Raw genomic sequence first — 24,034 nt, 5'->3', positions numbered from 1 at the left:
CTCTCTCTCAGCCAGGTAGAGCTACAGCGAGCCACTTCCACTAAGTATTAACTCTGGGGTGTGAAGAGTATACGCAATCAAGAAATCATGTTTTTTATTCATTTAGAACATATTCTATGCTTAAAAGAAAATTTTTTTTTAACCTGTCTCCTCCCCTTCATCTACACTGATTGAAGTGGATTTAACCTGTCTCCTCCCCTTCATCTACACTGATTGGAGTGGATTTAACCTGTCTCCTCCCCTTCACCTACACTGATTGGAGTGGATTTAACCTGTCTCCTCCCCTTCATCTACACTGATTGGAGTGGATTTAACCTGTCTCCTCCCCTTCATCTACACTGATTGAAGTGGATTTAACCTGTCTCCTCCCCTTCATCTACACTGATTGGAGTGGATTTAACCTGTCTCATCTACACTGATTGAAGTGGATTTAACCTGTCTCCTCCCCTTCATCTACACTGATTGAAGTGGATTTAAAAAGTGACATCAATAAGGGATCATATCTTTCACCTGGACTCACCTGGTCAGTCTATGTCATGGAAAGAGCAGGTGTTCCTAATGTTTTGTAAACTCGGTGTACAACCAGTACACAAGGAGGGCGAACCCGTTTGGGTGATTTCTAGCATATCATCAAAATAAATCAACCACAGCACATTTGTCAGCAGTGTTTGTCTTGGTTGAGGTCAGATACCACACCCTCATAGGGTAATTTCCCCCTCTTAATCATATCACAATCAACTTTTTACCAGTTAAATGTAAACACAAATATACTTTTTTTTTGTAATAAACATTTTCTAAAATATGTTATGCATGCAAAACATGCAAATGAGGTTTTTATATCATAAAATACGTGTATTATTGCATTTAATGCAAATCATTTTTCTTTTCAGGACACTGGATGATGTCAGTTGAAGTATTTTGCTTCCATTTTGTTGAAAATACTTTAAAAAATCTTTCACCCTGTATAATATTAAAATACACGTCCGTAAAATCCATTTATGGTGCATTTTTCCAAAGAAAAACTATTTAGAGATACATTTTTTTGTTGTTGTTCCTAAGTACAATTTAACCATGAGCTCTAGACTAGACTGTGCATACGGGCCTGTGCAGCAGCCTGGATGTTTGACGTCCCCTGGTTGTTTGACGTCCCTGGAACGTCCCTGGGATGTTTGAAGTCCCTGGATGTTTGACGTCCCTGAATGTTTGACGTCCCCTGAATGTTTGACGTCCCCTGGATGTTTGACGTCCCTGGATGTTTGACGTCCCCTGGATGTTTGACGTCCCTGGATGTTTGACGTCCCTGGAACGTCCCTAGGATGTTTGACGTCCCTGGATGTTTGACGTTCCTGGATGTTTGACGTCCCTGGATGTTTGACGTCCCTGGATGTTTGACGTCCCTGGATGTTTGACGTCCCTAGGATGTTTGACGTCCCTGGATGTTTGACGTCCCTGGATGTTTGACGTTCCTGGATGTTTGACGTCCCTAGGATGTTTGACGTCCCTGGATGTTTGACGTCCCTGGATGTTTGACGTCCCTGGATGTTTGACGTCCCCTGGATGTTTGACGTCCCTGGATGTTTGACGTCCCCTGGATGTTTGACGTCCCTGGAACGTCCCCTGGATGTTTGACGTCCGGATGTTTGACGTCCCCTGGATGTTTGACGTCCCTGGAATGTCCCCTGGATGTTTGACGTCCCTGGAACGTCCCTAGGATGTGTGACGTCCCTGGATGTTTGACGTCCCCTGGATGTTTTACGTCCCTGGAATGTCCCCTGGATGTTTGACGTCCGGATGTTTGACGTCCCTGGAACGTACCCTGGATGTTTGACGTCCCCTGGATGTTTGACGTCCGGATGTTTGACGTCCCCTGGAACGTCCCTAGGATGTTTGACGTCCCTGGATGTTTGACGTCCCCTGGATGTTTGACGTCCCCTGGATGTTTGACGTCCCTGGATGTTTGACGCCCCTGGATTTTTGACGTCCCCTGGATGTTTGACGTCCCTGGATGTTTGACGTCCCTAGGATGTTTGACGTCCCTAGGATGTTTGACGTCCCTAGGATGTTTGACGTCCCTAGGATGTTTGACGTCCTCTGGATGTTTGACGTCCTCTGGATGTTTGACGTCCCCTGAATGTTTGACGTCTCTGGATGTTTGACGTCCGGATGTTTGACGCCCCTGGATTTTTGACGTCCCCTGGATGTTTGACGTCCCTGGATGTTTGACGTCCCTAGGATGTTTGACGTCCCTAGGATGTTTGACGTCCCTAGGATGTTTGACGTCCCTAGGATGTTTGACGTCCTCTGGATGTTTGACGTCCTCTGGATGTTTGACGTCCCCTGAATGTTTGACGTCTCTGGATGTTTGACGTCCGGATGTTTGACGTCCCTGAATGTTTGACGTCCCCTGGATGTTTGACGTCCCCTGGATGTTTGACGTCCCTGGACGTCCCTGGACGTCCCCTGGATGTTTGACGTCCCCTGGATGTTTGACGTCCATGGATGTTTGACGTCCCTAGGATGTTTGACGTCCCTGGAACGTCCCTAGGATGTTTGACGTCCCTGGAACGTCCCTGGGATGTTTGACGTCCGGATGTTTGATGTCCCTGGATGTTTGACGTCCCTGAATGTTTGATGTCCCCTGGATGTTTGACGTCCCTGGATGTTTGACGTCCCTGGATGTTTGACGTCCGGATGTTTGACGTCCCTGGATGTTTGACGTCCCCTGGATGTTTGACGTCCCTGGAACGTCCCCTGGATGTTTGACGTCCGGATGTTTGACGTCCCCTGGATGTTTGACGTCCCTGGAATGTCCCCTAGATGTTTGACGTCCCTGGAACGTCCCTAGGATGTTTGACGTCCGGATGTTTGACGTCCCTGGAACGTCCCCTGGATGTTTGACGTCCCTGGATGTTTGACGTCCCTGGATGTTTGACGTCCGGATGTTTGACGTCCCTGGATGTTTGACGTCCCTGGAACGTCCCCTGGATGTTTGACGTCCGGATGTTTGACGTCCCCTGGATGTTTGACGTCCCTGGAATGTCCCCTAGATGTTTGACGTCCCTGGAACGTCCCTAGGATGTTTGACGTCCGGATGTTTGACGTCCCTGGAACGTCCCCTGGATGTTTGACGTCCCCTGGATGTTTGACGTCCCTGGAACGTCCCTAGGATGTGTGACGTCCCCTGGATGTTTGACGTCCCTGGATGTTTGACGTCCCCTGGATGTTTTACGTCCCTGGAATGTCCCCTGGATGTTTGACGTCCGGATGTTTGACGTCCCTGGAACGTCCCCTGGATGTTTGTCGTCCCCTGGATGTTTGACGTCCCTGGATGTTTGACGTCCGGATGTTTGACGTCCCCTGGAACGTCCCTAGGATGTTTGACGTCCCTGGATGTTTGACGTCCCCTGGATGTTTGACGTCCCCTGGATGTTTGACGTCCCTGGATGTTTGACGCCCCTAGATTTTTGACGTCCCTGGAACGTCCCTAGGATGTTTGACGTCCCCTGGATGTTTGACGTCCCCTGGATGTTTGACGTCCCCTGGATGTTTGACGTCCCCTGAATGTTTGACGTCCCTGGATGTTTGACGTCCCTAGGATGTTTGACGTCCCTAGGATGTTTGACGTCCTCTGGATGTTTGACGTCCCCTGGATGTTTGACGTCCCCTGGATGTTTGACGTCTCTGGATGTTTGACGTCCAGATGTTTGACGTCCCCTGGATGTTTGACGTCCCCTGGATGTTTGACGTCCCTGGATGTTTGACATCCCTAGGATGTTTGACGTCCCTGGAACGTCCCTAGGATGTTTAACGTCCCTGGAACGTCCCTGGGATGTTTGATGTCCCTGGATGTTTGACGTCCCTGGATGTTTGACGTCCCCTGGATGTTTGACGTCCCTGGATTTTTGACGTCCCTGGAACGTCCCTGGGATGTTTGACGTCCCCTGGATGTTTGACATCCCTGGATGTTTGACGTCCCTGAATGTTTGACGTCCCTGAATGTTTAGCCATAATGTTTAGCCATATTCCTAGTTTATTTTGTAGGTTGTTATTCTATGTTTCGTTGCCTGTTCTGCACTAGCCATATTAGCTTCATGGTTAGTTGTTTTGTTCAGTGTTCGCTCTTTAATTAAAGAAGATGTACGGTTACCACCCTGCGCCTTGGTCTCTTCATTATGACGACCGTAACAGAACAACCCACCTAAAAAGGACCAAGCAGCGTGCCAAAGAGGAGTGGACGTCTTGGACCAGGGAGAAAGAGAAGTGGAGGACATCCTGAATCTGGGAAGAGGTAATCGCAGGGGACAAGACCCTGCCATGCAAGCAGGTGGAGATAGCACAGGCGGAACGGCGTCGATATGAGGGTACACAGCTAGCACGGAAGCCCGAGAGGCAGCCCCAATCATTTTTGGGGGGGAAGCACACGAGGAGATTGCATGAGGCAGGTAGGAGACCTGAGCGAACTCCTCGTGCTTACTGTGGGGAGCGTGTTACTGGTCAGGCACCGTGTTATGCGGTGGAAAGCACAATGTCTACAGTACTCTATTCTAGCCCGGTGCGCTCTATTCCAGCTCCTTGCATTTGCCGGGCTAGAATGGGCATCCAGCCAGGAAGGAGGGTGCCGGTTCAGTGCTCCTGGTCTCCAGTATACCTCCTTGGACCAGGATATCCTGTGTCGGCTCTGCGTACTGTGTCTCCGGTGAACCTCCAGCGACGGGCCACAGTCCGGGGTCTCCAGCGACGGGCCACAGTCCGGGGTCTCCAGCGACGGTCCCCAGCCCGGGGTCCCCAGCCCGGGGTCTCCAGCGACGGTCCCCAGCCCAGGGTCTCCAGCGACGGGCCACAGTCCGGGGTCTCCAGCGACAGACCCCAGCCCGGGGTCTCCAGCGACGGGCCACAGTCCGGAACCTCCAGCGACGGTCCCCAGCCCGGGGTCTCTAGCGACGGTCCGCAGTCCAGAGCCTCCGGCAATGATCCACGGGTCAGTGCTACAAGAGTGGAGGAATCAGTGTAATGAAGGGGGGCGGCGTCCAGAACCAGAGCCGCCACCGAGGTTAGATGCCCACCCAGACCCTCCCATATAGGTTTAGGTTTGCGGCCGGGAGTCCGCACCTTTGGGGGGGGGGTACTGTCACGCCCTGACCTTAGTTATCTTTGTTTTCTTTATTATTTTGGTTAGGTCAGGGTACGACAAGGGTGATTTGTTTAGTTTTGTATTGTCTAGGGTTTTTTGTATGTCTAGGGGTTTATATGTCTATGGTTGCCTAGATTGGTTCTCAATCAGAGGCAGCTGTTTATTGTTGTCTCTGATTGGGGACCATATTTAGCTAGCCACATTCCTTGAGTATTTTGTGGGTTGTTATTCTATGTTTAGTTGCCTGTTCTGCACTAGCCATATTAGCTTCATGGTTCATTTTGTTGTTTTGTTTACTGTTCGTTCTTTAATTAAAGAAGATGGACGCTTACAACGCTGCGCCTTGGTCTCCTCATTATGATGACTGTGACACTCTGGGGTGTAATTTTACATTCTAAATTATTTATAGCTGCAATTTTACATTCTAAATGATTTAAACGATTTATAGCTGTAATTTTACAAACTCATTCTAAATTATTTATAGTTGTAATTGCTGCCAAAAGTGCGTGTGCCATGTGGAACAGGTTGTGTAGATCTGTAGGAAGAAAATCCAACATAATCCCCTTTTAGCTAAATGTGACATATTTTCAAATTAAAATAGATTCCCTAACAACATTACATTGCTCAAATATCCAAATAGCATTTCTGCTAAAATACAAAACACACTACTGTACTTACAGATATAGACTTCTGCTCAAGGTCTACTCCTCCAGCGATGCTGAAACCAAGTCCCGAACCCTCTTCTTTGGAGAAGACTACAAAGTGGGTATCATCTTTAACCTAGGGTAGAGGGGGGACCAGACGCAACACACACACAGAGACACCGGAAGTGAGTTTTCAAGACAAGGATGAAAATACTGTCTCAGACATATCGTTCACGCTCCTGTCCTCTAGCCTTAATCCAGATCTGTTAATACCAACTCCTGTCACTCAACACACAGTAAAGACAGCAGAAATACATCTGTGACCTAAAAAAACACTGTGTTTGGTTACCTGAGAGAGAGCTTTGGCCTCCTGTAGCAGGGCCAACACATCGGTCTTGGAGGTCAGCGAGGCCAGGACCATCTGCAGCCTACTCTGCTCCACCGGAGAGCCAGCCAGCACTGTCAAACTGGAAAGAAGACAGAAAATAAAACATTTCAATATAATAAATACTATAGAAGTGACACTGCTTTACTCGTATGTGTCTGTCTCTGTCTGTCTGAAATCTTGGGAAAGTTAAGGATTGGATATTTGATTCACATTGTAGAAATAGAAAAATATAGAGGTGGTTGGTGTTTTTACTCACCTGATGGACCAGCTGCTGAGATCTGTTTGACCATTGGTTTCCCCCTGAATGGCGTCCTGGCTGGCCCCACCGTCGCTCCGAGTGGCCCTGGTCGGGGGCACACCTGTGGGTTCAGCAGGCAGTTGACAGCACCCTGTCTGGTTCTGGAGGGCCTCTGTGAACCTGGCTGGGTGGATCTCCAGCTCCGTCTTAAATGTGCCGTTGGTCCCTGGGTTGCTGGAGAAGTCATCGGTGTACAGCTTGTCCAGGTCGGGCATGCTAAGGGCCCTGAGCTCCCTCAATCTGGATCGGGACAGGTTAGCGTGGCCCCGAGCCTGGCGGCGCCGCATCACCGGGGGCGTTTGAGGAGTTAGGGTCACACCCCCTGGGGGCAACATTTTGGAGATTTCACCGTCCGCGAGTTTGTCCCGTGTTTGTCCAAGTGGAGCTTCGTTTGTGCTGCAGCTTTGTGTCAAAACGTCAAAGTTCGGGAGAGTCAGACTTGACGGCGACTTGCGAAGCTGAGGCGACAAAGGGGTCAAGGGGGTTGAGACAAAGTTGTCGACGCATGAGCTGAAGCTTCTTCGTAGCGAGCGGCAGTCTATGGAGTTCACCGAGCCGGACATGAAGCCAGACAGTCTTCGGTTAAGAGGAGGCTTCAACGTTGCCGTCAGAGCATAGGACTGAGCGAAGGACTGGATCTCGATACATTTGAGCGCTGGCTTATCGAAGCTGGCCAGGTTCTCGAAGGACTTGATCCTCTGGCGGACAGAGAAGGGGTTGGGATCCCCGGGGGTGCTGTTGTCCGTGGAGAAACTACGGCGCTCCATCATCTTCAGTTTGGACTTGTTGGCTTTCAGGTTTTCCACAGCCATATCTGTTAGACAGGAGTTTCTAAGAGAGATGTTTATGATACCATTGTTTATAGGCAAAGGAACCACATCTACGGATTCTAGGCCTATTGAGTTCACTGCTGAATCATTTGTAGTGACGTTTTCTGGATTACACACAGAGTCAGGGGCAGCAGGCCTGAGATTGGTCTCTTCTGCACTTCCATTGACGTGTGACGTAATATCTGGTATATGAGTCATTTGAGTAATTGAGTAATTATTTGAATTCACAGTTTCCTTTTGCATCAGAACTGGTGTAGACGATGAGGAGGAAGGAAGAGTAGAAGAGGAAGATGAGAGTCGCACCTCAATGAAAGACCTCTGGGTAGTTGGGACTGATTCCGGTTGTTCCTTGGACGTAGCAGTAGCTGATGTCACTTGCTCCTCTTTGTTAGTGTGAAGCTCCAACTTAGCTGAATGTGCTGCCTCCAACGTGGTAGTGGTTGTGGGATTGGACTTGGGGTTGCACTTGTCCTGTGTTCGGTCACCTGCTTTGAGGGAGGTGAGGCTCCTGCTACTGATTCTGCTCAGATCCAACTGTTTGCCAGTCTTTAAGCTGCTAGATGAGGCTGCTGCCTTTCTGGTTAGCAGAGGAGAGTCTACCTTCTTAGCTTGCAGTTTGGGGGACTGGAGCGGGGAAGTTTTGCTTGCTTTCCTGAGGACTGCCGGACTTTCGGCGCTGGCTGGTTTCGGGGAAAGCTGCTGCTGGGTTTTGTTCTTACTCTTAATGCTGAGCCCCTTCAGTTTGGACATCGGAAGACTAGTAGGGTTATTCTGGACCAACCTGGGTTCCAGGGAAACTTTCTCTCCCTCCTTGTCTCTTGTCGTTGTTAGAGATGGTCTCGATGACCCAGATCTACTATAGTTGGAAGGCATTGCCTTCGCCGCCGTTGAACGGGATGCTGCTGATGATGATGATGACGATGATTTACAATTAGATAGTTTACCTGATGTCGGCCTGGCTGTCCTCTCCTGACTCCGTGGGGTGAGGCTTTGGGTAGCTGCTACAACAGAAGTTGCCTGGCTGGGTTTTATCACAGGTGTAGCAACGTTGCTGCCACTAACCCCAATGGCAAAGCATTCTGAAGACCTTGCCGGGCCTGGAGTGGGTACAGAATCTGTGTCCTTGGAAGACTGGGGGTGCACCATTTGGCAAGGGCTAGCTTTGGACTCTGCAGTCAAACAGGCACCTGAGGACTGCGAGCCAGATAGACTCTGAGACAGCGAGGGGGAAGTGATAGGGTTGGATTGGGTTGTTGTTACCACAGAGCAGTCTTTGTTTTTCTGAGAGGCAGCAGCAGGGTGAGTAGCTGCCGTCATAGCAGCATCAGAAGTGGCAGAAGCAGCAGAGTCTAGTACTACATCAAAGGGCCCAGACTCCTTTGTACTGTGGCTGCCGTCAGAGCCAGAGATAGGGATAGAGAGCTGGGGAGACAATGGCCCATCTGTTGGGTGAGTCAGCGCTGCCTGGCTCAGAGTGCTGGGCCGCTGGGACTCACTGTAACAAATCTCCACTTCCTCCTCATCAGAATCTGTGTCCTGTGGCTCAGCGCCGACAACGCGGCTCCCCGGTTTGTTATCGCCGGCAGCGCCATGGCTGTTGTCGGTGACTGTGTCTTCACTCTCTGAATCGCTGTCATCGACCAGGTTGTACATGTGGCACTTTGAGGCGGCAGAGGCACCAGGTGGTTTCTCCACCCCGTTTGAAAGAGCATTCTTCCCCTCGTCTGTGAGATTACTGCTAAAGTTTCTGGAGTAATTGTTCAAGAATGTTTTACCCACAGGCAAGAGGCGACCATTGTTTCCAGAGTCCAAGAAAGAGAAGTCCAACTGACTGGGCCGTGTTGGAGGAGTCTGAACATTACTTTTGTCTTTCTCTGGCAGGGCCTTGCTGTCTAGAGCTGATTTGCAGGATGTAGTCTCAGTGCATTGTGCTTCTGAAGGGGCTTTGGGGGTTTTGGACGAGAGCGCACTCTCAACATCGGAGGAACTTAGTTCGGTCATGACGTCATCGATGTAGGTGACAGGTATTTCACTGCTGTGGTTGGTTGGGGCTGTGGGTTTGAAATTGTGATTTGTTGCTGAGGAGGAGGAGGAGGAGGAGGAGGGAATCCCTGTATTTGGATAACCCCCATTGGCCTCCTGGGAAGTTCTGGACTGATCCAGTACGGAGGGTTCGAAGACATCACAACTCCCCGATGACATCATGAGGCTGGAGAGGCGATCTACAGCTGTGGGAAGAAGATATGACTTAATGAATTAAAGGGGCAGTGAGACATTTTTTGTTCGATACAACTTTGCTTTATAAGTTGCTCTTATACCGTTAAGGTAACACTGTAATTACTACGGTAACAACATGGCTGTTACATTATTTCAGTAACTGGAGTGTAGCAACATGTTAAAAGACAACACAATTTTCTTGACATAACAACTAGATATCCTCACTCCAGATGTTCATTCTCAATATGACACCATCATTCATCTCAATGACCTTGTGTCATCAAGCCATACACGAGAGAGTGGAAAACTGAGCGATTGGACACCAGTGTTTAACGGGATAGTCATTAATACCAATCATGTGACCTAAAAGCACCAATAACGTCAAACAAAAACCAGGAAGTGAGCTGACATATGGGTTCTGTTTTAGATATCAACATTCCTGCTATCCTCTGCCAGTGTATATGCTCCCTCTGTTCCACAAACAACTTCAAACTCTCTAATCTAAGCAGAACCAGCAGCCCCTGTTTGGTCCACAGCCCAGCAGAACCAGCAGCCTGTTTGGTCCACAGCCCGGCAGAACCAGCAGCCTGTTTGGTCCACAGCCCGGCAGAACCAGCAGCCTGTTTGGTCCACAGCCCAGCAGAACCAGCAGCCTGTTTGGTCCACAGCCCAGCAGAACCAGCAGCCCCTGTTTGGTCCACAGCCCGGCAGAAACAGCAGCCTGTTTGGTCCACAGCCCAGCAGAACCAGCAGCCCCTGTTTGGTCCACAGCCCAGCAGCACCATATAGTCATATTCATTATGATCTAGGATCAGGTCCTCCCTGTCCATATAGTCATATTCATTATGATCTAGGATCAGGTCCTCTCTGTCCATATAGTCATATTCATTATGATCAGGTCCTCCCTGTCCATATAGTCATATTCATTATGATCTAGGATCAGGTCCTCCCTGTCCATATAGTCATATTCATTATGATCAGGTCCTCCCTGTCCATATAGTCATATTCATTATGATCAGGTCCTCCCTGTCCATATAGTCATATTCATTATGATCTAGGAACAGGTCCTCCCTGTCCATGTAGTCATATTCATTATGATCTAGGATCAGGTCCTCCCTGTCCATATAGTCATATTCATTATGATCTATGATCAGGTCCTCCCTGTCCATATAGTCATATTCATTATGATCTAGGATCAGGTCCTCCCTGTCCATATCATCTTATTCATTATGATCTAGGATCAGGTCCTCCCTGTCCATATCATCTTATTCATTATGATCTAGGATCAGGTCCTCCCTGTCCATATCATCTTATTCATTATGATCTAGGATCAGGTCCTCCCTGTCCATATCATCTTATTCATTATGATCTAGGATCAGGTCCTCCCTGTCCATATCATCTTATTCATTATGATCTAGAAGGCTAAGCTGATCCCAAGAAAAAGTTATGGTCATGTCGATGTAGATCCCAATGTAGAAATAGAATGCATTATGTATGCATGGGACAATGACATACAGACAGAGACATACAGACAGAGACATACAGACAGAGACATACAGAGACACACAGACAGAGAAATATAGACAGAGACACACAGACAGAGGCATACAGACAGAGACATACAGACAGAGACACACAGACAGAGGCATACAGACAGAGACATACAGACAGAGACACACAGACAGGGACATACAGACAGAGACATACAGACAGAAACACACAGAGACATACAGACAGAGACATACAGACAGAGACATACAGACATAGACATACAGACAGACAGAGACACACAGACAGAGACACACAGACAGAGACATACAGACAGAGACACACAGACAGACAGAGACACACTAACAGACAGAGACACACAGACAGAGACACACAGACAGAGACACACAGACAGAGACACACAGACAGAGACACACAGATTGGTTCCGTAGGTTGGTGTTCCTGCTGTATCTGCTCATGTTGTCACATAAAGTCACATTTCTGAATCTAATTCAGCAGATCTTAAACTTTTTCAGCCTCGAGACCCAAATTAGAAATGGTCCATCTTCCCGTGATCCAAATTAAGAGGAAATAATGTGTGATTATTATAGATGTATACTCATCATAACTCCCCACCCACCTCTCACATGCCCAGGGACCAATATGGGTCCCGACCCATAGTTTAAGAAAACCCTGATTCATAGGAATACATATTTATTTGTTTCTGCTTTGTGACCAAACATAAGCAACCCACAGGAATCCCACCACGTCCAAAACAACAACAAAAAAAGCCATGCAAAAACGACACAAATCTAAACGTTGGCTAGCTAAAGAAAGCTAACAGCTAATGCTAGCTAACAAAGCGGGTTAGCGGCGGAGGACTCCCCCAAACCTTCACTACTGGGCAGCTTCTAGTCACTACTGAGGTAAATCAACGGATAGTCACCATGGATACAAAGCCAGCAGCGTGACGTTCCCTTTGGGGTGCAGGGTTAGGGTACTGCCAGCAGGGGGCAGACTGCTGAGCCAGCTGAGATCCTACATCTTAGGGAAGGTAGCGTTAGGGAGGAGAGGTGGGGGGGAGACAGACCTGTGCTCTTAATAACTGCTGTAGGGGAGTAGTTCACAAGGGGTCCTGATCAAACACTTTAAAACCAGAGTTAGTTTTTGTCAAGTTTGAGCAAATTTTCGACTGAGTGAGCTGTTGTCATTCAAGTGAACTATCCCTTTAAAAACTGCTTCCTGCCTCCTACCTTCCTTCAGGGATCCCTGATCTTGATGTTGATCTGATGTTTGTTGGATATGTGATATAATATCAGTGATACCTGATAAGAAACACCACTCAGGTTAAGGACACAACCCAGGTTAGGAACACCACTCAGGATAAGGACACAACCCAGGTTAAGGACACAACCCAGGTTAGGAACACCACCCAGGTTAGGGACACCACCCAGGATAGGAAAACCACCCAGCTTAAGGACACCATCCATGTTAGGAACACCACCCATGCTAGGGACACCACCCATGTTAGGGACACCACCCATGTTAGGAACACCACCCAGGTTAAGGACACTACCCAGGTTAGGGACACCACCCAGGATAGGGACACCACCCAGGTTAGGAACACCACTCAGGTTAAGGACACCACTCAGGATAAGGACACCACCCATGTTAGGAACACCACCCCGGTTAAGGACACTACCCAGGTTATGGACACCATCCATGTTAGGAACACCACCCAGGTTAGGGACACCACCCAGGTTAGGAACACCACCCAGGATAGGGACACCACCCAGGATAGGGACACCACCCAGGATAGGGACACCACTCAGGTTAAGGACACCACTCAGGATAAGGACATCACCCATGTTAGGAACACCATCCATGTTTGCAACACCACCCCGGTTAAGGACACTACCCAGGTTAGGGACACCATCCATGTTAGGAACACCACCCAGGTTAAGGACACTACCCAGGTTAGGGACACCACCCAGGTTAGGGACACCACCCAGGTTAGGAACACCACCCAGGTTAGGGACACCACCCAGGTTAGGAACACCACCCAGGTTAGGAACACCACCCATGTTAGGAACACCACCCATGTTAGGAACACCACCCATGTTAGGGACACCACCCATGTTAGGAACACCACCCAGGTTAAGGACACTACCCAGGTTAGGGACACCACCCAGGATAGGGACACCACCCAGGTTAGGAACACCACTCAGGTTAAGGACACCACTCAGGATAAGGACACCACCCATGTTAGGAACACCACCCCGGTTAAGGACACTACCCAGGTTATGGACACCATCCATGTTAGGAACACCACCCAGGTTAGGGACACCACCCAGGTTAGGAACACCACCCAGGATAGGGACACCACCCAGGATAGGGACACCACCCAGGATAGGGACACCACTCAGGTTAAGGACACCACTCAGGATAAGGACATCACCCATGTTAGGAACACCATCCATGTTTGCAACACCACCCCGGTTAAGGACACTACCCAGGTTAGGGACACCATCCATGTTAGGAACACCACCCAGGTTAAGGACACTACCCAGGTTAGGGACACCACCCAGGTTAGGGACACCACCCAGGTTAGGAACACCACCCAGGTTAGGGACACCACCCAGGTTAGGAACACCACCCAGGTTAGGAGCACCACCCAGGTTAAGGACACTACCCAGGTTAGGGACACCACCCAGGTTAGGGCGAGTCTCTCGTTCCAGATGCTGGACAGTTGATTCTGTTATTCAGTTAGTATTGAGGAGGAAATAGTTCAACATGCCAGGTTCAGCTGTTATAACGCTGTCATAGGGATGATACGACAGATTATAACAACCGCCAACGTACTTCCTGTACCCTCCATGCTCCTGACGGGTAGCTCCAATATCTGTTATGTTTCATGACGTAATGTCACTTATACAAATCTGAATAGGTGGTTGTCACAGGGCAGATATGATGTCACTGCACGACAGTGTTTTATAACAGGCATGACGTCAAATGACGGGTTGTTTGATTCCCCAGGGTGCTTAGTGAAGGTTGACATGGTCTCACCTGACACAGGCCTCTTGACCTCTAGCCTGAGCGTCACAGGAAGGTTGTGCATGAGCTCACAGACGTCGTGGTAGGAAGAGGAGCCGACGGGAGTTTCCCCGATCGATATGATCTCGTCTCCCACACACATCCTGCCCCGGGATTCCTGCAACCAGGGTCACGTGTCATAAGGTTCACAGGTCCAAAGAAGGGAACCGTGTATGAGGTCATAAAAAGGGGACAATGTATGAGGTCATAAAAAGGGGACAGTGTATGAGGTCATAAAAAGGGGACAGTGTATGAGGTCATAAAAAGGGGACAGTGTATGAGGTCATAAAAAGGGGACAGTGTATGAGGTCATAAAAAGGGGACAGTGTATGAGGTCATAAAAAGGGGACAGTGTATGAGGTCATAAAAAGGGGACAGTGTATGAGGTCATAAAAAGGGGACCGTGTATGAGGTCATAAAAAGGGGACAGTGTACAGATCAGATAAATCATGATGTTATGTAATGGTAGGTGAAGACATTAGGACAAGGAACAGACAGCCAGAGTAATAGTTTTATATTGCAGTGTACTGCAGTTAAATACATATAGTCTGTATTGACTTCTGATTGACTCATTATACCAGTGGTGATTAACCTGGTGGATTTTTGACGTCTGTGTTGACATTAGCCTGGAATCCAAACTGATACGGTGAGATATCCGTTTGGATTCCAGGCTGGGAAGACGTTAGACGTACCCTCTCGGCCGCTCCTCCAGGCCTCAGTCCGGTGATCACCACCTTCAGAGGAGAAGACTTGATCTCCAGGTCCAGACCGAAGGACTCCTCCTCACTCCTCCTCAGGACCACCTTGTCGATGGTGCAGACCCCCGCCAGCTCGCTGCAGGCCTCGCCCTTCTTACAGAGGGGGTTGGGGTTAGAACCAGGCCGTCCTAAGGAGCAGCTGGAACCTACCCCAAACTGAGGGGCCAGAAACTGGGAGGATGGGGAGGTCGGAGACTCCTCTCCTTTGGTTCTCTGGTTCTGCTGGTTAGTTGGCTGGATTTGCGGGGCCTCGATGCTCATCATGCTCTTGACGCGGGTCACAGCCTTGTGTTCCAGCTTGGGGGAGCGCTTGGGCTCCAGGGGACCCTGAAGGTCCTTCCTCACACCCAGGTTACTAGGGCCTGTCGTGGGGCTAGACCCTCCTTCCCCGACCCCTTCCTCTGACCCCAGAGAGATTCCGTAGAGCGGGGAGAGCGGTCCCTCGTCCACCTCAACTGATGATGTAGCGATCACAGTACCAGAGTCAGCAAGCACCACGGGGGTAGTGCCACGACCAGCCACCCGGTGGACCGGCGGGGTCACTAGAGATAGAGAGAGAGACAGAGAGAGTGAGAGAGACAGAGAGAGCGAGAGATAGAGAGAGAGAGAGGGAGAGAGAGAGACAGAGACAGAGAGAGAGTGAGAGAGACAAAGAGAGAGAGAGAGAGAGAGAGAGAGAGAGGGAGAGAGACAGAGAACGAGGGAGAGAGAGAAAGAGAGAGAAATAAAAAATAAATAAAGGAGAGGGTTTAATGCACATCCAACTGAAATAAATAAAAAATACCCAAAAAGGGATCTCTTCATAAAATTTGTGAGACAAATACAACATTTCGAGTCAACCATACCAACACGTTTCGACCAACACGAACCTCACCTGCATCGTCTTCATCATCATCATCATCGCTGATCTCCTCCTCATAGCAGACGACCCGTCTCTGTCGGAGCAGCGGGCTGCGGACTGCGCCGCTACCGGGACTACCCACACTGGGCTGGTTGGCCTCCGCCGGCCGGTTAACCACAGGGTCTCCGCGGGCCCCAACCTCCACTACCACACAGGGTCACCAGAGGAGATACACGGAGAGGGACAAGTCAGAACGCCGTTCAACTGAATGCTCATTCTAGCCATGACACTGGAAAATCCCTAGTAACCCTGGACTGTACCATGTGGCTGTGTGGGGGGGTAGTAGACTGTACCATGTGTCTGTGTAGGGGGGTAGTAGACTGTACCATGTGTCTGTGTAGGGGGGTAGTAGACTGTACCATGTGTCTGTGTAGGGGGGTAGTAGACTGTACCATGTGGCTGTGTGTGGGGGGGGGTAGTAGACTGTACCATGTGGCTGTGTGGGGGGGGGGGGGGTAGTAGACTGTACCATGTGTCTGTGTAGGGGGGTAGTAGACTGTACCATGTGGCTGTGTAGTGGGGTAGTAGACTGTACCATGTGGCTGTGTAGGGGGGTAGTAGACTGTACCATGTGGCTGTGTAGGGGGGGTGGTGTTGCAGCTCCTGTGGTTGAGCATGTCGTCATCACTGGAGCACATCGCCATGGTTTCTGACAGCGACGAATGACTGGTCACTTCCTGGGAGAAGTACTGAGATAGCTCCGCCTCCGAACTCAGTGACCCTTGCTGCAGGGAGGGAGAGAGATTGATGTGTAGACTGCTGACGTGTGGACTATGACTAGTGATGCTAGCCTATTGGGGAACCTTGAGAATGTAGTAATTACAATTACCAAGTAAAACTGGATGGATTGATGGGTTGATTGATGGATGGATGGATTGATGGATTGATTGATTGATGGATTGATGGGTTGATTGAATGACTGATATATAAATATATATATATAGCTCCACATTGATCTGGTACTTCCTGTATATAGCTCCACATTGATCTGATACCCCCTGTATATAGCTCCACATTGATCTGGTACTTCCTGTATATAGCTCCACATTGATCTGGTACTTCCTGTATATAGCTCCACATTGATCTGGTACTTCCTGTATATAGCTCCACATTGATCTGGTACTTCCTGTATATAGCTCCACATTGATCTGGTACAGGTACTCCCTGTATATAGCTCCACATTGATCTGATACCCCCTGTATATAGCTCCACATTGATCTGGTACTTCCTGTATATAGCTCCATATTGATCTAGTACTTCCTGTATATAGCTCCACGTTGATCTGGTACTTCCTGTATATAGCTCCACATTGATCTGGTACAGGTACTCCCTGTATATAGCTCCACATTGATCTGGTACTTCCTGTATATAGCTCCATATTGATCTAGTACTTCCTGTATATAGCTCCACATTGATCTGGTACTTCCTGTATATATCTCCATATTGATCTGGTAATCCCTGTATACAGCTCCACATTGATCTGGTACTTTGTGTATATAGCTCCATATTGATCTAGTACTTCCTGTATATAGCTCCACATTGATCTGGTACTTCCTGTATATAGCTCCACATTGATCTGGTACTCCCTGTATATAGCTCCACATTGATCTGGTACTTCCTGTATATAGCTCCATATTGATCTGGTACTTCCTGTATATAGCTCCACATTGATCTGGTACTTCCTGTATATAGCTCCACATTGATCTGGTACTTTGTGTATATAGCTCCATATTGATCTGGTACTTCCTGTATATAGCTCCACATTGATCTGGTACTTCCTGTATATAGCTCCACATTGATCTGGTACTCCCTGTATATAGCTCCACATTGATCTGGTACTTCCTGTATATAGCTCCACATTGATCTGGTACTGGTACTCCCTGTATATAGCTCCACATTGATCTGATACCCCCTGTATATAGCTCCACATTGATCTGGTACTTCCTGTATATAGCTCCATATTGATCTAGTACTTCCTGTATATAGCTCCACAATGATCTGGTACTTCCTGTATATATCTCCATATTGATCTGGTAATCCCTGTATACAGCTCCACATTGATCTGGTACTTCCTGTTTATAGCTCCACATTGATCTGGTACTTCCTGTATATAGCTCCCCATTGATCTGGTACTTCCTGTATATAGCTCCACATAGATCTGGTACTCCCTGTATATAGCTCCACATTGATCTGGTACTTCCTGTATATAGCTCCACATTGATCTGGTACTGGTACTCCCTGTATATAGCTCCACATTGATCTGATACCCCCTGTATATAGCTCCACATTGATCTGGTACTTCCTGTATATAGCTCCATATTGATCTAGTACTTCCTGTATATAGCTCCACATTGATCTGGTACTTCGTGTATATAGCTCCATATTGATCTAGTACTTCCTGTATATAGCTCAGAATTGATCTGGTACTTCCTGTATATAGCTCCACATTGATCTGGTACTCCCTGTATATAGCTCCACATTGATCTGGTACTTCCTGTATATAGCTCCATATTGATCTAGTACTTCCTGTATATAGCTCCACGTTGATCTGGTACTTCCTGTATATAGCTCCACATTGATCTGGTACTTCCTGTATATAGCTCCACATTGATCTGGTACTTCCTGTATATAGCTCCACATTGATCTGGTACTTCCTGTATATAGCTCCACATTGATCTGGTACTTCCTGTATATAGCTCCACATTGATCTGGTACTCCCTGTATATAGCTCCACATTGATCTGGTACTTCCTGTATATAGCTCCACATTGATCTGATACCCCCTGTATATAGCTCCACATTGATCTGGTACTTCCTGTATATAGCTCCATATTGATCTAGTACTTCCTGTATATAGCTCCACATTGATCTGGTACTTCCTGTATATAGCTCCACATTGATCTGGTACTTCCTGTATATAGCTCCACATTGATCTGGTACTTCCTGTATATATCTCCATATTGATCTGGTAATCCCTGTATATAGCTCCACATTGATCTGGTACTTCCTGTTTATAGCTCCACATTGATCTGGTACTTCCTGTATATAGCTCCCCATTGATCTGGTACTTCCTGTATATAGCTCCACATAGATCTGGTACTCCCTGTATATAGCTCCACATTGATCTGGTACTTCCTGTATATAGCTCCACATTGATCTGGTACTGGTACTCCCTGTATATAGCTCCACATTGATCTGATACCCCCTGTATATAGCTCCACATTGATCTGGTACTTCCTGTATATTGCTCCATATTGATCTAGTACTTCCTGTATATAGCTCCACATTGATCTGGTACTTTGTGTATATAGCTCCATATTGATCTAGTACTTCCTGTATATAGCTCCACATTGATCTGGTACTTCCTGTATATAGCTCCACATTGATCTGGTACTCCCTGTATATAGCTCCACATTGATCTGGTACTTCCTGTATATAGCTCCATATTGATCTGGTACTTCCTGTATATAGCTCCACATTGATCTGGTACTTCCTGTATATAGCTCCACATTGATCTGGTACTTTGTGTATATAGCTCCATATTGATCTGGTACTTCCTGTATATAGCTCCACATTGATCTGGTACTTCCTGTATATAGCTCCACATTGATCTGGTACTCCCTGTATATAGCTCCACATTGATCTGGTACTTCCTGTATATAGCTCCACATTGATCTGGTACTGGTACTCCCTGTATATAGCTCCACATTGATCTGATACCCCCTGTATATAGCTCCACATTGATCTGGTACTTCCTGTATATAGCTCCATATTGATCTAGTACTTCCTGTATATAGCTCCACAATGATCTGGTACTTCCTGTATATATCTCCATATTGATCTGGTAATCCCTGTATACAGCTCCACATTGATCTGGTACTTCCTGTTTATAGCTCCACATTGATCTGGTACTTCCTGTATATAGCTCCCCATTGATCTGGTACTTCCTGTATATAGCTCCACATAGATCTGGTACTCCCTGTATATAGCTCCACATTGATCTGGTACTTCCTGTATATAGCTCCACATTGATCTGGTACTGGTACTCCCTGTATATAGCTCCACATTGATCTGATACCCCCTGTATATAGCTCCACATTGATCTGGTACTTCCTGTATATAGCTCCATATTGATCTAGTACTTCCTGTTTATAGCTCCACATTGATCTGGTACTTCGTGTATATAGCTCCATATTGATCTAGTACTTCCTGTATATAGCTCAGAATTGATCTGGTACTTCCTGTATATAGCTCCACATTGATCTGGTACTTCCTGTATATAGCTCCACATTCATCTGGTACTGGTACTCCCTGTATATAGCTCCACATTGATCTGATACCCCCTGTATATAGCTCCACATTGATCTGGTACTTCCTGTATATAGCTCCATATTGATCTAGTACTTCCTGTATATAGCTCCACGTTGATCTGGTACTTCCTGTATATAGCTCCACATTGATCTGGTACTTCCTGTATATAGCTCAACATTGATCTGGTACTTCCTGTATATAGCTCCACATTGATCTGGTACTTCCTGTATATAGCTCCACATTGATCTGGTACTTCCTGTATATAGCTCCACATTGATCTGGTACTCTCTGTATATAGCTCCACATTGATCTGGTACTTCCTGTATATAGCTCCACATTGATCTGATACCCCCTGTATATAGCTCCACATTGATCTGGTACTTCCTGTATATAGCTCCATATTGATCTAGTACTTCCTGTATATAGCTCCACATTGATCTGGTACTTCCTGTATATAGCTCCACATTGATCTGGTACTTCCTGTATATAGCTCCACATTGATCTGGTACTTCCTGTATATAGCTCCATATTGATCTGGTACTTCCTGTATATAGCTCCATATTGATCTGGTACTTCCTGTATATAGCTCCACATTGATCTGGTACTTCCTGTATATAGCTCCATATTGTATTTGATTTAATTCCTGTTGTTACTATTATTACTATTATTATTAGGTATTTGTGTAACTCTGCATCGTTGGGAAGAGCTTCTAAGCATTTCACAGTCAAGTCTACACCAGTATTCGGCGCATGTGATAAATAAAATTAGATTTGATTTGAATTTGATTGTTTGATATATTGATTGACAGGTAGCATAGTGTACCCTGCTAGCGGGCTCCAGGAACCTCTTCATGGTCCAGCTGAGGGAGGAGCCATCTCCTTGTTTGGCCTTCACTGTGTGGGAGGGGCTCTTAGAGGGCAGGCCTAGAGGTCAGAGTTCAGACGATACAGGTTAGAGAAACATTCACTCAACCACTCCAATCAACTGACTATGATTACAGGTGAGAGAGAGAGCGAGAGAGAGAGAGATAGATAGAGATAGAGAGACAAAGAGTAAAACAAAGAGACAGAGAGAGAGAGAGAGACAGAGATAGAGAGAGAGAGAGAAACAGACCTAGTGTTTGAGAGACGTGTCCTTCCTTGCTCAGACTGTCTCTGTGTGTGGACTGACTGATCACGTCATCCATCTCCTGCTCTGAAACCTGGAGCAAAAACAGAGGAGAAAACAACATCCATCTCTTGTGAAAAGCTGAAGCTCCCAGTTTCTACTAGTGACTACAGGGGTAGACAACCCTGGTCCCACATCAGAGGTAGACAACCCTGGTCCCACATCAGGGGTAGACAACCCTGGTCCTATATCAGGGGTAGACAACCCTGGTCCTATATCAGGGGTAGACAACCCTGGTCCTATATCAGGGGTAGAGAACCCTGGTCCCACATCAGGGGTAGACAACCCTGGTTCTATATCAGGGGTAGACAACCCTGGTCCCACATCAGGGGTAGACAACCCTGGTCCTATATCAGGGGTAGACAACCCTGGTCCCACATCAGGGGTAGACAACCCTGGTCCCACATCAGGGGTAGACAACCCTGGTCCTATATCAGGGGTAGACAACCCTGGTCCCACATCAGGGGTAGACAACCCTGGTCCCACATCAGGGGTAGACAACCCTCGTCCCACATCAGAGGTAGACAACCCTGGTCCCACATCAGGGGTAGACAACCCTGGTCCTACATCAGGGATAGACAACCCTGGTCCTATATCAGGGGTAGACAACCCTGGTCCCACATCAGGGGTAGACAACCCTGGTCCTACATCAGGGATAGACAATCCTGGTCCTATATCAGGGGTAGACAACCCTGGTCCTATATCAGGGGTAGACAACCCTGGTCCCACATCAGGGGTAGACAACCCTGGTCCTACATCAGGGGTAGACAACCCTGGGCCTTCATCAGGGTTAGACAACCCTGGTCCCACATCAGGGGTAGACAACCCTGGTCCTACATCAGGGGTAGACAACCCTGGGCCTTCATCAGGGGTAGACAACCCTGGTCCCACATCAGGGGTAGACAACCCTGGTCCTACATCAGGGATAGACAACCCTGGTCCTACATCAGGGGTAGATATGGGTTGTCTACCCTGGATGTAGACAGTACCTGTGGCTCTACAGGACCTGGGTTGTCTACCCCTGTACTAGTGCAACAAGTGTTTGAATGACACCATGCGGCCACCAGGTGGCAGTGAAATCCGGATGATCTCCAACAGAAAAGGACAAGATGCTTTTTTGCTCTGATTTCAGTCGAAGTTAATACGTTCACCCAAACTGGGTGCCTTTAGAACGGACAGGAACGTGTACGAGCAGAAGTACACTTTATCTTTAACATATCAGATGGGTTTGATGTAGCAAGGCAGGAGTATGACTAGCTAGTAACTAAACAGAAACACAGTGTTCACCGTCAAGCACCCCAACAGCTACAGTAGTTTAAAAACTCGATGAAAGTATCACCCCATCTTTCAATAAAATACACCATTACATTTACAAAAACAAAACAGTATTCCTGCTGTAATTGCAGTGTGCTGACTTTGTACTGAACAACATTTTTTGCTGAGTTACAGATCACAGAAAGAAATTAGTCAATTTAAATAAATTCATTAGACCCTAATCTATGGATTTTCACATGACTGAGCAGGGGCGATTGCCATAGGTGGGCTTGGCCAGGCATAGGCCCAGCCACTGGGGTGCCAGGCCCAGCCAAACATCATTATTTTCCCCCCACAAAAGGGCTTTATTACAGACAGAAATACTCCTCAGATTCATCAGTTGTCCGGGTGGCTGGTCTCAGATGATCCTGCAGGTGTAGAAGCCGAATGTGGAGGTCCTGGGCTGGCGTGGTTACACATGATCTGCGGTTGTGAGGCCTGTTGGATGTGCTGCCAAATTCTCTCAAATGATGTTGGAGGCGGCTTATGGTTGAGAAATGAACATTAAATTCTCTATGCAATAGCTCTGGTGGACAATCCTGCAGTCAGCATGCCAATTGCAGGCTCCCTCAAAACTTGAGACATCTGTGTGGAACTGTGTTTTGTGACAAAACTACACATACTAGAGTGTCCTTTTATTGTTCCCAGCACAAGGTGTAACGATCATGCTGTTTAATCAGCTTCTATATATGCCACACCTGTCAGGTGGATGGATTATCTTGGCAAAGGAGAAATGCTCCCTAACAGAGATGTAAAGACACTGTGCACACAATCTGAGAGAAATAAGCTGTTTTGCTGGGATCTTTAATTTCAGCTCATGAAACATGGGACCAACACTTTACATGTTGCATTTATATTTTTGTTTAGTATAGTTAGAGAGCTGTTAGAGGCAGCTTTTATTCAGCCTTCATTTGTCTGTAGCACACACAGGTTTTATCGTGGTGCTTTGCTTTCCCAGGGAGGCTACCCATACGGGAAAAAATACATCTCAAATATTAAAAATTGGCCAGATAACTTTATTTTTATTTTTTTATATAATACATTTGAAATACATTCCAATATATATTACAGAATGTATTTAAAATGTTTATATAAATGTATGTTAAATGTATATCACAATATACCATATTTTTAATGCATCAGAAAATGTGTTAAAGAATGTAGGTGAACGTTGGCTAGACGTAGGAAGGAAGGAACCTCCTATAGTACCAGGTAAAGATGGAAGGAACCTCCTATAATACCAGGTAAAGATGGAAGGAACCTCCTATAGTACTAGGTAAAGATGGAAGGAACCTTCTATAGTACCAGGTAAAGATGGAAGGAACCTCCTATAGAACCAGGTAAAGATGGAAGGAACCTTCTATAGTACCAGGTAAAGATGGAAGGAACCTCCTATAGTACCAGGTAAAGATGGAAGGAACCTCCCATAGAACCAGGTAAAGATGGAAGGAACCTCCTATAGTACCAGGTAAAGATGGAAGGAACCTCCCATAGA

General features: G+C 47.3%; 1 protein-coding gene across 1 annotated transcript in view; it reads right to left on the bottom strand.

Annotated features, from left to right (window-relative positions):
* LOC139410556 (PDZ domain-containing protein 2-like) overlaps positions 1-24,034 on the bottom strand; it is a 129,366-nt gene that overhangs the window by 3,589 nt on the left and 101,743 nt on the right. The window contains exons 15-23 of the mRNA XM_071155845.1: positions 21,172-21,259; positions 20,881-20,981; positions 16,317-16,473; positions 15,722-15,892; positions 14,782-15,389; positions 14,063-14,207; positions 6,420-9,519; positions 6,125-6,242; positions 5,810-5,911 (exon numbers count right to left, since the gene is read on the bottom strand). Of these exons, the coding sequence (XP_071011946.1) occupies positions 5,810-5,911; positions 6,125-6,242; positions 6,420-9,519; positions 14,063-14,207; positions 14,782-15,389; positions 15,722-15,892; positions 16,317-16,473; positions 20,881-20,981; positions 21,172-21,259 (4,590 nt within the window). The remainder of the gene's footprint in view (positions 1-5,809; positions 5,912-6,124; positions 6,243-6,419; positions 9,520-14,062; positions 14,208-14,781; positions 15,390-15,721; positions 15,893-16,316; positions 16,474-20,880; positions 20,982-21,171; positions 21,260-24,034) is intronic.

The sequence above is a fragment of the Oncorhynchus clarkii genome, chromosome 6 (genome assembly GCF_045791955.1).
Source record: "Oncorhynchus clarkii lewisi isolate Uvic-CL-2024 chromosome 6, UVic_Ocla_1.0, whole genome shotgun sequence".
Taxonomy (NCBI): Eukaryota; Metazoa; Chordata; class Actinopteri; order Salmoniformes; family Salmonidae; genus Oncorhynchus; species Oncorhynchus clarkii.
The sequence above is the reverse complement of the archived record's forward strand: the minus strand, read 5'-3'. Positions and strand labels throughout refer to the sequence as shown.